At 32.6% G+C, this 13,245-nt stretch overlaps 1 protein-coding gene across 1 annotated transcript; it reads right to left on the bottom strand.

The window, feature by feature from the left end:
* Positions 1 to 4,156: 4,156 nt before the first annotated feature.
* On the bottom strand, positions 4,157 to 12,686 carry LOC124535355 (putative transporter svop-1). Its single transcript, XM_047111553.1, has 10 exons — positions 12,549 to 12,686; positions 10,310 to 10,471; positions 9,951 to 10,113; positions 9,380 to 9,501; positions 7,823 to 8,067; positions 7,065 to 7,219; positions 6,259 to 6,388; positions 5,499 to 5,797; positions 4,934 to 5,061; positions 4,157 to 4,565 (listed from the first exon to the last, which is right to left on the bottom strand). The coding sequence occupies exons 1-10, from the start codon at positions 12,607 to 12,609 to the stop codon at positions 4,429 to 4,431; spliced, it is 1,602 nt and encodes a 533-aa protein (XP_046967509.1). The 5' UTR covers positions 12,610 to 12,686; the 3' UTR covers positions 4,157 to 4,428.
* Positions 12,687 to 13,245: the final 559 nt, after the last annotated feature.

The raw sequence follows: 13,245 nt of genomic DNA, 5'->3' as shown, positions 1-13,245 counted from the left end.
CAATATAATAAGAGTTTTATACAGCACTTGAACGTACTGTAATAGATGGAAAATGTATGTAGTCATTGTTATATCTCGTTTTGAGATCGGGGAAACCATATTTATTGTGTTGTCATGATGCTGAATTCTGAGATTTTGCGCAATCTCGGATTTATTTTCATTGTAATCGGTACAGTTATTTCCTAGATAGATAGATAGCAGATCAAATTTACGCGCTATAACCGACGTTCGTCCATTTTCCACAAAACTTTAGTTCAAACATTAATAATCTATGTAGAAATGTGTAATACTTATGCCAATTTTAAATTTACGACTTTATTGGGTATAAATAAATAACACTACTTTTAGCAAATATATAAATATGAGGCTTCTTGATGTAAAATTAATATAAGGTGTGAGTGTTGTTTTTTATAATACAAAAAAAAAATTAGGTTTTTTACTAACATAAAATGGTATAACATTTTGTTTATTTATTTTTTTGTAAGAAATACAGTCTTTCATTTATTAAGAATTTTATTTCGAAACAATAAACTTATAATTCAATAATAAAAATATAATAGAAAATTCCCTAGAAGTGTATAATAACTCTTTTGGGTTTTTTATTAAAAAGTTTATTTCTATAGATTCTACCTATCGATCTATTCATTCAAGAAGGCAGGCCACTTAACTTTAATTTAGTATGAGCGGCGTGCATTAGTACGAGTGAGTAACGCTTGAGAGACAAGAGGTGTATGTGTCTTAGTGTGTAAGACAATTATGAGTACAGACAGCAAATTAGATAATATTTGATAAATTGATTTATATAGAGATATTAATTGAAAGAAAAAAATAGTAAATAAGTACATGTATATTAAGAAACTTTTAATTCCATTCCAAATTTTGAAAGAATTTAACTTCTTCAATCAGGCGAACAACTCGCAAGCAACATTATCATTCTATATTTGTAAGCACTTTATTATAATTAATAAAATTCGTTATCAGTACCTGAAGTTGTTTATATCGCAAAGTGAAAATAGTACCCACGCTATTTGGGCTTATCGCATTTATTCTGTTATATTTTAAATTGGTTCCTTTTTTCTTAATGTATTATATATGTTTTGTTCTTGTAGTAATGTATTTTTTTTAAATGATACATCCTAACTATTGCTTATTTCATTTAAAGTAAGTAATTAAAATGAAAATTGGCCAGTTGGTTGTATTTGGACCCAATCGCCCGTATAGGTACACTGGAACCGTAAGAAATATTAAATGTCTCATACGCAAATATAATCTTAGTTACTAAGATGTTATTACATGTAATTGTTTTTTTCTTTCAGATAAGTAAACACAAAAAAATATCAATAATTTGATTACGATTGCTTTGTTCCTTTTTTATGCACACATTATCATATATATTTAGTATACATATACGTCAATGTATATTAATAACACTTGAAAGCATAGACGATGTTTTTAAAAAGGTTAGATATTTTTTCAGGCGAAGGCTTATGTTTTCAAGGCTAGTTTATTATTATTTTATTTTTTTGGTAAATTTATTGGTTATTTTTTAATAGCATTAATACTACCTACGTGACAAATTAATTAAACAAATTAATGATAATATCTTACATATTTGCACAAAATAAGAACACATAAAAATCATGACAGTTGTAATGTCATCAGCTTATTTTAAAGTATGTCTTAATTATTTTAGAGTATTTTTGAATCTGTTGTAGTTTCGCTTGGAAAACCTGCCAGCAGTCTTATCTAAGATTTTGTTCACACAACATACTGTATATCCTAAGCCTTTGCTTTAACTAGCTATGACGGAGTGAAACTTTAACTTAACCTAATTCTATTTTAATGGCCCAGTGGTTAGAAAGCGTTAATCGATAATTGCGGGTTCAAACCCAGGCAAGCACGTATGTGCTTAATTTGTGTTTATAATTCATCTCGTGCTCGGCGGTGAAGAAAAACATCGTGAGGAAACCTGCATGAGTCTATTCATTGAAATACTACCACATGTGCATTCCACTAACCGGCATTGGAACAGCGTGGTGGAATATGTTCCAAACCCTCTCCTTAATGGAAGAGGAGGCCTTATCCCAGCAAAGGGAAATTAACAGGCTGTTACTTTACTTTAATAATTATGAGTACGGAAATACAAAGAAAATTTACCAGCTCACGATATTACTATCATAATAATATATGTTTATAATTTTATATGGTTATTTATTATCAATCACGTTATTTCACTATTGTTAATTATGATAAGGACATAAGTAAAGATTGGCGTGAGGAGATTTTAAGACGTCAGAATTCAGATAAAACAGTTGAAATCACTGATGTAAATAGATTACATGTGTTAGTGGTCTTGGTAGTTTATTACTATTTCAACGATGACAATTATAGAAACCTTTTTCATCATGAATGTTAATAATAATCCTTATAATCTTATTAGATATATCTCGTGAATTTTGGAGCGTCAGACACTTATGAAAATTGATGATTTTGATAATTTTCTTTTATCATCGGAAGTGTTTTACAGCATTATTTGACATTTATTTATCATAAATCAGAATATAAATGGGGTATGATTTTAAATGATCTCTGATTTATCTGCTTTCGATTGTTTTGAACACGATAGCGTTATCATTGACGTTAAACTCTTAGAAATATTGCAATTGGAATATAAAATTGTTCATTCATGGAGTAAAGCTTTCGGCGGTCACAATTTTTTATTAGAAAATACATTCTACAGGGCTCAGTATTTTGTTACATTTATTTATATAGTTCTGTAACATTAATAAAGGTTCATAATTAGTGACAGACAGACATTTAATTTATAATATCGACACTATTGGTATATTTAATAATGTTCAAATTAATGTATTTCGATGGGTAACGTTGACTTATTTTTGTTTAATTTAAAAATTAATTCTATTTTTTTTAATAAAGCCATTTCACCCATAACCTGGAAAATCTAGTAAGCGTTCTAAGCGATACTTCAAGACATTCCTATGATATAAGAATTATATACCAGAAGTTACCATTATATAACTATCCTATTGGAAACACTCGGAATCGTTTATTACAATTAATTTCACAGTGATAATTAATGTTAAAATGAAATTAAATTAACTTTAATTACAGATAAAAGCTTTCGGTTACTTCCTTTTTAAATTTATATTATATTCGTAACATAAATACTTAGAACTCAATATAATGTAACACTAACTCTATAATGGATATTCTTATAAATAACATATTAAGTATAATACATTTGTTTTGGCGGTATTTCAATTAACGTACCGCGTTCGTGTTAAATGTTCGAACACGACATTGTTATAAGGAACTGTTTGATTATCTTTTGTTTGGACAAGTAATAGAAATATCAAAACGTATTTCAATTTATTTAATAAAACATGAAACTATTAACATATTTACAAATTATTATACTTAGGACAATACTAGGAAGTATATAACAGTCACAAAAAGGCACTTAACGAAACAATTTACACTTTACAGCAGTATAGTTCATCTTCAGAGATTGATATTTGGGACGAGTCCATTTTATTTGCCATGTGTTAGGCAAAAAAAGTAGCCTGTGTCTCTCTTGGAGTTGAAATGTATTCATACCAAATGTAATAAAAGTCGGTTTAGCGGTTTGGTTGTGAAAGAGCGTCAGACAAAGTTACTTTCACATTTATGATATTAGTATATATTTGTCCTCGATCAATTATTATGTGTATCCAACACATAATAATTAATCTTTAATACTTGATTGTTTATCACTAGAGCTGAGTGGCCTGGCCCAGTGGTTAGATTGTGTCCATCTTAACCGATGATTGACGGTTCAAACCTACGCAAGCACCACTGAATGTTCATGTGCTTAATTTATGTTTATAATTCATCTGGTGCTCGGCGGTGAAGGACATCATCGTGAGGAAACTTACATGTGTCTAATTTCATAGAAATTCTGCCGCATGTGCATTCAACCAATCCGCATTGGAACAGCGTGGAATATGTTACAAATTTTCTCGTCAAAGGGAGATTTAGTCCTTAGCCCTTAGCCCAGCAGTGGGAAATTTACAAGCTGTTGCTGTTGTTGTTGTTTATCGTTAGACACTTTTTCATTCGATCAATTAGTGTGTGGCGCCGGTACAAGGGCATTATCATTAGCATTAGTAGCGCTGACGATACGAACTGCTCACAGCTGCTCATTTAGTAATGTTCCATTGGCAATGTATTTTGTTCAGTATAGTCACCAATATCATAAAATTTTAGTAAGTACGATTGTGCAAGCGAATGTTCGGTATTCACTCCACAAGTGCTCATCGTAAAAAATAATCTTTCTAGTTCTTTCGTCATTCTTTTACCTCCAAATATAACAATTTTACAGGTTGTCTTTTTTATTTGAATAACAAAAAACAACACGTGTAAAGTCTATCAATATCTTTCTTTTCTTTGATCGATAGGATTGAAACTGTCATCGCTGCCTGAGATCACTTCGTTTTGTGTTGTAGGTAATGATTCTTTGGTCGCTTTTGTGTCTGGAGGCAAGGAGCACGCTGTCGCTAGTCCAACTGTAATAAGAAATCAAAAATATATATTTAATTTAACACTTATTTTTAATTAAACTATAAATTATTAATGTCTTCTTAACGTGGTGTATCTATGAAGATTGGCAATCATTAGAGCGACTACAACTTTGAGAATTAGACTTCTATCAACAATGGTGCTTGTTGATCGGTTCTTTAAGAAAGAAAGGAATACCAAAACCACCAAGATTAAAGATTTTGTACGTGATGCGTTTTCATTGATTTATTCATTGAAAAACTGCATCATAAAGATTCTACATGACTGTCTAAATTAATTGGTGTGATGACGTTATCAAATTAGGTAGACCTGTATAAGGCCGTATATGTATAAATAAATAAATACAGAGACTTACTGAGTACTAGCACGATATAGCCAGACATCATAGGCGTGCAGTGGTCCACGAGGAGCGTGGCAATGAGCTGCACGCTGACGAAGCCGAACCCTCGCGCCACCACCACCGACAGGCACGTCGCCATGCCTCTGGGACATTATAACACAATTTGTCAAAACAAGAGATCACACTAAAATATAACAGGATCAAATATTTAAGCCTGACAATGTTCTACAACAAGATATTACTGTTTCCTTAGATGCGTACTCATTGTTTAAATTATTTCCATTGAATGGATTATTATTATTTATTTGTTGTACTATGTATATTGCTTGAGTATGGTAGGGTTCATTTGTACAGTCAGAGTAAGAAAACCTTTGTCAGTTTTCAAATTCATTCCTTTATCAAGTCTTAAACACTTAACACTTTTTGAATCTAAACATCAAATAATTGCGACGCAATATGTCATTCTCGATCGTTAAAGCAGCTCATACTGAGCACACGAAAATAGATCTTAAGGTGACGAACCTTTCCTTACCTCGACTGTACATAAATGCCATAGATGAGATAAGATTGTTTTACGTACCTTAAATAAGTGGGATTCAGCTCAACCAAATAGGTGTTTATGTTTCCCAAGATCAAAGCCACGTACGGGAACATGAAGAATAGGAATATGCTGAGCATTTGTATCCTCACGAAGAGAAGGAATATTCCACAGGTGACGGTTACTATGAAGACCAAGAGAGTGGTTTTCTTCTTGCCGAGGTAACCCACGATGAATGTGAGAACAAGGTTCAGGAATCCACAGAGACCCGAGTACACCATGACGGCGTAGAGTGTCATCGGTTTGAAGACGTTATCACAGTCGAGGGTAACATTGGATGTCTGTGGAGTGAAAATATTTCAGTACTTCACGGAATAATCTATGAAACAAAAGTATCTTCTGTCCTCTTCTATATCATTACAATTTGCCGTTTGTCACATATCAAACTACTATAATATGTACAATAACAGTCACATCAATCATGTTTTAATTACCCGCAGTGTTATTCTGTAACAACTTCTCATTGAAATGTAGAAAATCGACTTCAAATAATGATTCATTTTGATAGGCATTTCATTTCAGTTATAATTATTATACTCAAAGTCGCATAACAATCTAGTATATGTCGTTCGTGTTATGTACTTCGAAGAGGTTATTAAAGAATAAGTCCAAAATGTTAAGTTCATTATTAATGTCTGTTTAAGATAGGGTACGACAGCGTTATTAATCTAAGGTTACTACTTTGTACCTTACGCAATTCTTGTGTACAATGAAATATATTAGTAACTATATTAATACGTACAACATGAACGAATTGCGAAGAGCGCCGAGCTGCCGCACTGGCGACTTCGCAGAAAGTTTTCCCTGTGACGTCATCACCGTTGAAGTAAGCATTCGTCATAGTTGGCACCCACATCGTGAAACCGGTGGATCTGAATTGAAAAACCTTGTGTCTCTATCTCATATTTCAATCATACGATTGATTATGAATATATCTATGTGTATCAACATACCAATTTTAAGTATACCTTATGATTTAGATTTTGTATGATTATAATTTTTATCCCATATATATCTTATTTATTTTTCCTTCTCGGGGTGTTGGAAGAAATTTCTATAATAGATAGTGGTGCCTTCTTTACTTAGGTCTTTTTAGTGATTTTTTCTATTTGTCTAATTTTTGGTACATATAATATGGTGTGAAACATATATACCAAAAGACAAGTAAGCAATTCGGTAGGTGAGCTATGAAACTGTAAGTTATTTGTACAATGATATTCTAATAAACAGATGTGTTATATCCATACTAAACAACAGATAAAAGTGTGCCGCGCCGGGGACCGTTTATTTTAGTTTATTTTTACATTTCGTTAAAAGTAAAAAGGATAGCTTGATAAAAACAATAAGTAAAAGGGATAACTATATGTTTTAATTACGCAAAACGTATTACTATGTAATTATGATGTATTATAACGTATTACTACGTAAATCAACTAAAGGCAAACGTCCCAATTAGGACGTTTTCCAGTCTTCACTTTTTGCGCCTTAATAACATATCTGTTTAATACAACATCATTGTATTTGTAAATAATTCTGTGATGATCTTACGTCATATAAGCGCAGAGTAAAATGCAATACAGCTTCAAGGAGTTCTTCAGAAGCGGCGGCTTGAACAGCGGCGCCGTCTGATTCCACATTCGTCGAATGAATGAAGCATCAGCGTTACATTTAATTTCAGAATTATCTAGACACACTGACTTCACCTATAACATAAATTTGATGATTCTTTTTGAAGTTTATTTATATTTTAATTCATAAATTAGGTTAACATTGTAAGTGTTTTTTCTTTGTTGTTGATAATAAATTAATCATACCAATAGTGGTCGTCTAATCGTCTAATTAAAACTAATTGAGGGGATTAATGAGCTTAGTTTCGTCACGATATTAATTTCAGGCCCGAAAATGAAGTGAGTTAAAAAAATAATTTTAATTGAAATTCAATTCACATTGAAATTCAGCAGTCTTGTCTTGCGCGATAAATTCAAATATAGAACGAGCTGGGCCGAACATGAAGTGAGTTAAAAAAACAATTTTAATTGAAATTCAATTCACATTGAAATTTAGCAGTCCTATCGAGCTGGATAAATTGAAATATAGAACGATTTTTTTTCACAGATAAGAAGTAACCGCTTTGAAAATAATTCATCATCATAGGACTGACAAATTCAACAATCTAACTTATGATTATTTAATTTTTCTGTCCTTATTGTTATAAAATTTAAGTAGGTTTACCATCTCAAAAATATGACAATCAAACAATAAATCATTTAAATCGTTGGAGATTAAAATGTTGTCCATATAATTACCGGATAGTTATCATGGTCCAGCCCAGTGTTATAATGGTACATTTTTTTCAATACGTCTATCGATTTATCCTCTAAACCCTTGCTGAGGAGGAACTTAGGGCTCTCGTTGAGGCAATACATGCCGGCTATTCCAACCAAGCCAGGAATGCTGAGGATCTGCATCAATAGTCTCCAAGGCCGGTATTCCATGGCTAACGCAGGCACCTCGATGTGGAATTTCAATTTGAAGACTGGTAGGGCTGGAACTGTATAAAAGAGGCTTTATTGTTACTGATTTGTTATGGCTTTAAAAAGAGTATATTTAAGATTTAAAAATCACAAAGTATTTGATAATTTTAATCATTATATTTCTTCCAATTGGTCACGATAAATCTTCACATCTTAAGTATGTATCACTGTATCCCGGCTTAAAAGTTGATGAGTCAATTTTATTTGACCCTAAAATATTAACCTCATTTTCGATAGTGTAAATATACTGTGAAACAATTAAAATTAAAATATATGCCCTTTTTACCAGCTTAGTTAGAACGACGAAGGTTCCACAGCTAAGATAAAAAAACATCATAGAATGTTAGGTGGGTTATGATTATTTATAATTCTTTAACAGCTAGAACACATTCTTTAATACGTGTGTGTCTTTTTGTGTGTTATCAAACTCAAAAGAATAACAAAATCAAGTCTATTAAGGTTTGGCGTCGCTGAACTTAGGGATAACTTAATTTTAATAATATTCTTCCAGCAAATTGTACAGTATATTCAATATACTATACAAAATAATTTACTCTATGATCGTAAAGCGCATGTAAAATAATACAGTGTACCAAACGCGTCACACATAAATTGCAATCAGAGTCTCATAAATCATTCTCGTGTCCGCTAATCAAATGCAACATGATACTGAAACGTCTGATTGATACTCGTGATACTTTCAGCTAACTCATTGATGTCGGTAAGCTATAACAAAGTCTGTTTATTTTCGTGACTTATGTGCACTGAAATTATATTTGTAATGTAAAATAATTTATATAGTGAACTGAGATGGCCCAGTGGTTAGAACGCGTGCATTTTAACCGATGATTGCGGGTTCAAACCCAGGCAAGCACCACTATATATATGTACTTAATTTGTGTTCATAATTCATCTCGTGCTCGGCGGTGAAGGAAAACATTGTGAGGAAACCTGCATGTGTCTAATTTCAACGAAATTCTGCCACATGTGCATTCCACCAAACCGCATTGGAATAGCGTGCTGGAGTATGTTCCAAACCATCTCCTAAATGGAAGAGAAGGCCTTATCTCAGCAGTGGGAAATGTACAGGTTTCTTTGTAGAACGATTTTTTTGTATGATTGCTATATAGAAAGTACTTAAGCCTTCCTCGTGAATCGGGGATACTTTATCGTGAGATCGCACAACATGTAACCAAAAATACTTTCAATTAGAGAGAGTACTTTACCACTATAGTCCTTGTGATGGGTAACTAAATCTTTACTCTTCGCACGAATCTTTATCCTTCTGAGCTGTTCTTCTATACGACAGGTATAAAATAAAACACTTACGGCAGATAGTGAGCTGCCCAACCATAGTGGCACTCGCCATTAGAAACATGAAGCGGCTTCTATGAGCTCTGGGGATGGTTTCCCCGAGTAGAACAAATGCCGCAGCATTTGCTGATGACGAGCTGGAACGAACCCTTCATCATTAAGCTGTATTTGGATGTAATACTAAACTAGCTTTTTAAACACAACATTAATAACAGTATTAAACTTCTTTTATAATAATTAATAACTTAACGTCCTGACTGAATTTAATAATCATTTATCTTTTTCTGACATCGTTGTTTTGACATTTGTAAGAAGAAGACAAGGTTATGTAATCTGTGGGATTGATTTGCTGAAAAGGGACGAAAGTATGCAACAGGATGTCGGTAACGCGCGCTGTTTGATTTGACCTATGAGAGCACGCGGTCTTTTCTAATTGGCTAACAAATGTTGTTACTGTGGGATGTTACTATGTTGTCCTTATAGTATTTTGACCACTTTTTCTTAATCCACATTTATTAGTAAAGATATCAATATACAAGAATCTTTAGCTTATTCCTTAATATACATATTTGTGTTATAAACTTACAATCCCGCTGAAAAAAATTTCAGTACGCAAAGTGAGGTAAAATTAGGAGCTATGCTTGCTATCAAGTTGAGGAGTGAACCAATGGGCATCGCAATTAGCAGGGTTTTTCGTCTTCCCATAGTGTCTGCACAAAGTCCCCAGGCATAAGATGATATCATTATACCTAAAACAAAATGAAGATCGTTTTTTGTGGGAAAAATAAATCTGGAGGAAACTGTAGTGTCATATATTGGATTGTTTCCCTTACTTTGTGTACATATCTAGACTTAGGAATACATACACATCAGTTTTTAATAATTAGACACAAAAACTCATTAAAAAATGAGATAGAATGTAATCCAGATATAAAATAAACTCACCTATCAAAGGAATAGCTGATAGTAATCCTTGTTGGGCAGTCGTGAGACTCATGTCACAGGATACACTAGGTAATAATACTGAGAAGCCAAAGATGTCGATGTACATCGCCAGGATCAAGAGACAACATACTATAAGCATACTGTAGTTGTATTTGCCAAATCCTGGAATCCAAATATTTCAAAAAAAAAATATTGTGACAATGGAAATACTTTTTAATTAATAAATATATATACTAGTTTTTTATTGGAGAAAACATCATACAATATTAATTTACACGTTTTATGAAACGTGCAAATATTATAAAATACGTATTTATGTAAATATTTTTTAAAGCTCGCCGTTAATTAAGAAAATCGTTTGACAAATACTATAGATAACAATAAGGCATTAAACTGTCTTGTCTTTGCCAATTTATATGTAAATAAAATAATATTTAATTTCTCGTTGATTTAGTGGCTAGATAATGAGGCTTTAAACTCCATTATCCTGGTTCTAACCGGTCTATGGTTAAACCGTTCTATGTTTGGACGTTATCAGTGTTAGCATTCCCCTACTTCGGAAAACGCAAGTAGTCGTTGCTCTTGCGTTAGAATAGGCTCTTTCTCTTTTCTTTTAAACGTTTGTCTCCTGACATAAATCGCTCCTGATTGGTCGGGTTTATGATGACGTATCTTTCTTGTTGACCTCGTTTTTCTATTGTATGTGAGAAACCATTATTTTTTACCATAGATGACATTACAGGCAAATGACGTCACAGATCACATTGCAGCACCATATTGTTCAAGTAGCGTTTCGCGCGCTATTTAAATATGGAATTTATAATTTGATATTTTTTTGCCAATATGTACCAGAAATAAAAAAATACTGGATTCCTTAACTTCTACTAAATAATATAAAATGGATTTTCAAAATCAGTCAAATAGCCTATTGTCTCTGACGGTTCCGTTACATTAAACTATGGGTCTCTGTGTTCGTGGATACAGTTGATCAATATTATATCTCACTTTCTAATAATATTGGTAGACGGCGGCCAGTCTTGTGTCACCTGATAGTAAGTTTTCACGACAATTCATAGACATCGGCGTTATTTAGGGGCAATGACAGTATTCTTTCTTGGAATCCTTTTTTCTTCCAATCTTGGAAACTAAGTTGTTGTCCCTTGTTCCTGGCCGACTCACCACTCAAACCAATACGCAACAATATTGTTGTTTAGCGGTATAATATCTGATGAGTAAGTGGTACCCAGGTTGGTTTACACAAAGTCCTACCACCGAGTCCTTTCCTGTCCATTTGATTAAATATCCTGAGTGACCGATATCGGTCAGGAGGTCATCATAACAACCCGTCGCTTGAATATAAAACGTTTTTCTATACTAGTTCGGAAACATGGAATATATTTCGCGTGTTCTATTTTAGATGAATGAGGTCTTAATATATATTTTTTTATATTAACTGTATTTAGCGATTATAATTATAAGAATGTCATTTTAATATTTAAGGGCCCTCAAAAAATTTAATCGTCTTCTTAGTGTTTAATTAAATGTAAAGTTATTGACTCAAATCGACTGTATAGTAAAAAGCTGAAAGAATTGGCAAAAAATAAAGTTTTTTCAGATATTCTTTACAAACGTAAACAATGTGTATAAAATTGTTTATAAAAAAGAAGAGCCAGAAATTAGAGAGAAACTCACAAGAAAATATAAGAGATATAGTTAATTTAAATAAGTTTTAAGTTGTATTTGTTAAAAGTATTTAAAATAATGCTCGACTTTTACGCCTTAAAATCGTTAATATTCTAGTGAATATTTGTTTGTTATATATTGTATATATGTTTGTAAAGTAAATTATAAATCTAAGGAGAGGTATTTATAATCGTTCTTCAATATTTTTTAAGAACGAATTAGTAGAACACGATCGTGAAGCACCAAACAGTTACAAATCAAATCAAAATACACTTTATTCGAGTAGGCTTTGACAAGCACTTCGTTTAACAACTTTTTTTATATTAAGTGACCACAGGTTCGGAAAGTTACATACGACATAGACTAAAAATACCAAAATAAGAACACAAAAATAGCGCATAACGGCCAGTTTGTTTTCAACATTTGCAAGAGCGAGGACCGACTTCAGATTTCACAGAAAACCATTGTTCTCAAATTCTAAATTTAAAAATTACACGAAATTCCAGTATCATATTCGAACAGGTCAAGTTCTAAATTTAAAATTTAAAATTCATACCACTAATGTCTAAAGCATCTTCGAAACTACATTTTCCACGTTTCTCTTTATTGAGTTCCATTATTTTGACGTTATGTTGAAACGATGTAACACGAGTACGCTATACGATGTCTAGGCGCTTCTGGCGTAATATAAGATATCGCTCATGCTTATTCCTTCGTTCTTTAATTAGATACAATATTTAACTAGTATTCAAGGCAATGATTTTTATGTATTTAAGGAAAGATTTATGCTGTATTTTTTTTTAAACGTGGTAGCTTTATATATTGTTTTAAAGTCTTACGTTTGACTTGCTAAGATGGGTTATTTCCAGGACTGTCGAACGCACCATGCTGAGGTCGTTGAAGCGTGCTTGTTTTTATTTATTACTAGCGGTCGCCCGCGGCTTCGCCCGCGTAGATAACGGTTCATAATCAGTCTTCTAATATCCCTACTGCTGAGGCACGGTCACATTTGAAGAATTACTGCAACCGGCGCTTGGATCTATCGTGATAAACCTCAAATTCGTGATCACAACACCTCAGCCAGACCAACATCAGCCACGAATCTGATGAGGTTCTTAGGGTCGGAGGCCATTATGCCCTCTAAGGACCGGAGTTAGAACATTTTATAGTTCTATCTTTTATAGTTTAGGCATCATACGCAAAAAATCAACTTTTTTTGTAGATTTTTTCCTTTTTTGTCCGAAAAACCCAAA

Source organism: Vanessa cardui, chromosome 14, assembly GCF_905220365.1.
Source record: "Vanessa cardui chromosome 14, ilVanCard2.1, whole genome shotgun sequence".
Lineage (NCBI taxonomy): Eukaryota > Metazoa > Arthropoda > Insecta > Lepidoptera > Nymphalidae > Vanessa > Vanessa cardui.
This window is presented reverse-complemented; position numbering and strand designations above follow the sequence as displayed.

What these genes read in the sequence shown, in the direction of transcription:
- LOC124535355 (XM_047111553.1), bottom strand. Translation starts at nt 12,609, where the DNA reads ATGGAACTCAATAAAGAGAAACGTGGAAAATGTAGTTTCGAAGATGCT. An exon ending in TTACTCTGCGCTTATATGAC is followed by an intron (nt 6,389 to 7,064) that starts GTAAGATCATCA and finishes TTTTCAATTCAG; the next exon opens with ATCCACCGGTTTCACGATGT. An exon ending in CTGAATCCCACTTATTTAAG is followed by an intron (nt 5,062 to 5,498) that starts GTACGTAAAACA and finishes ATAATGTCCCAG; the next exon opens with AGGCATGGCGACGTGCCTGT.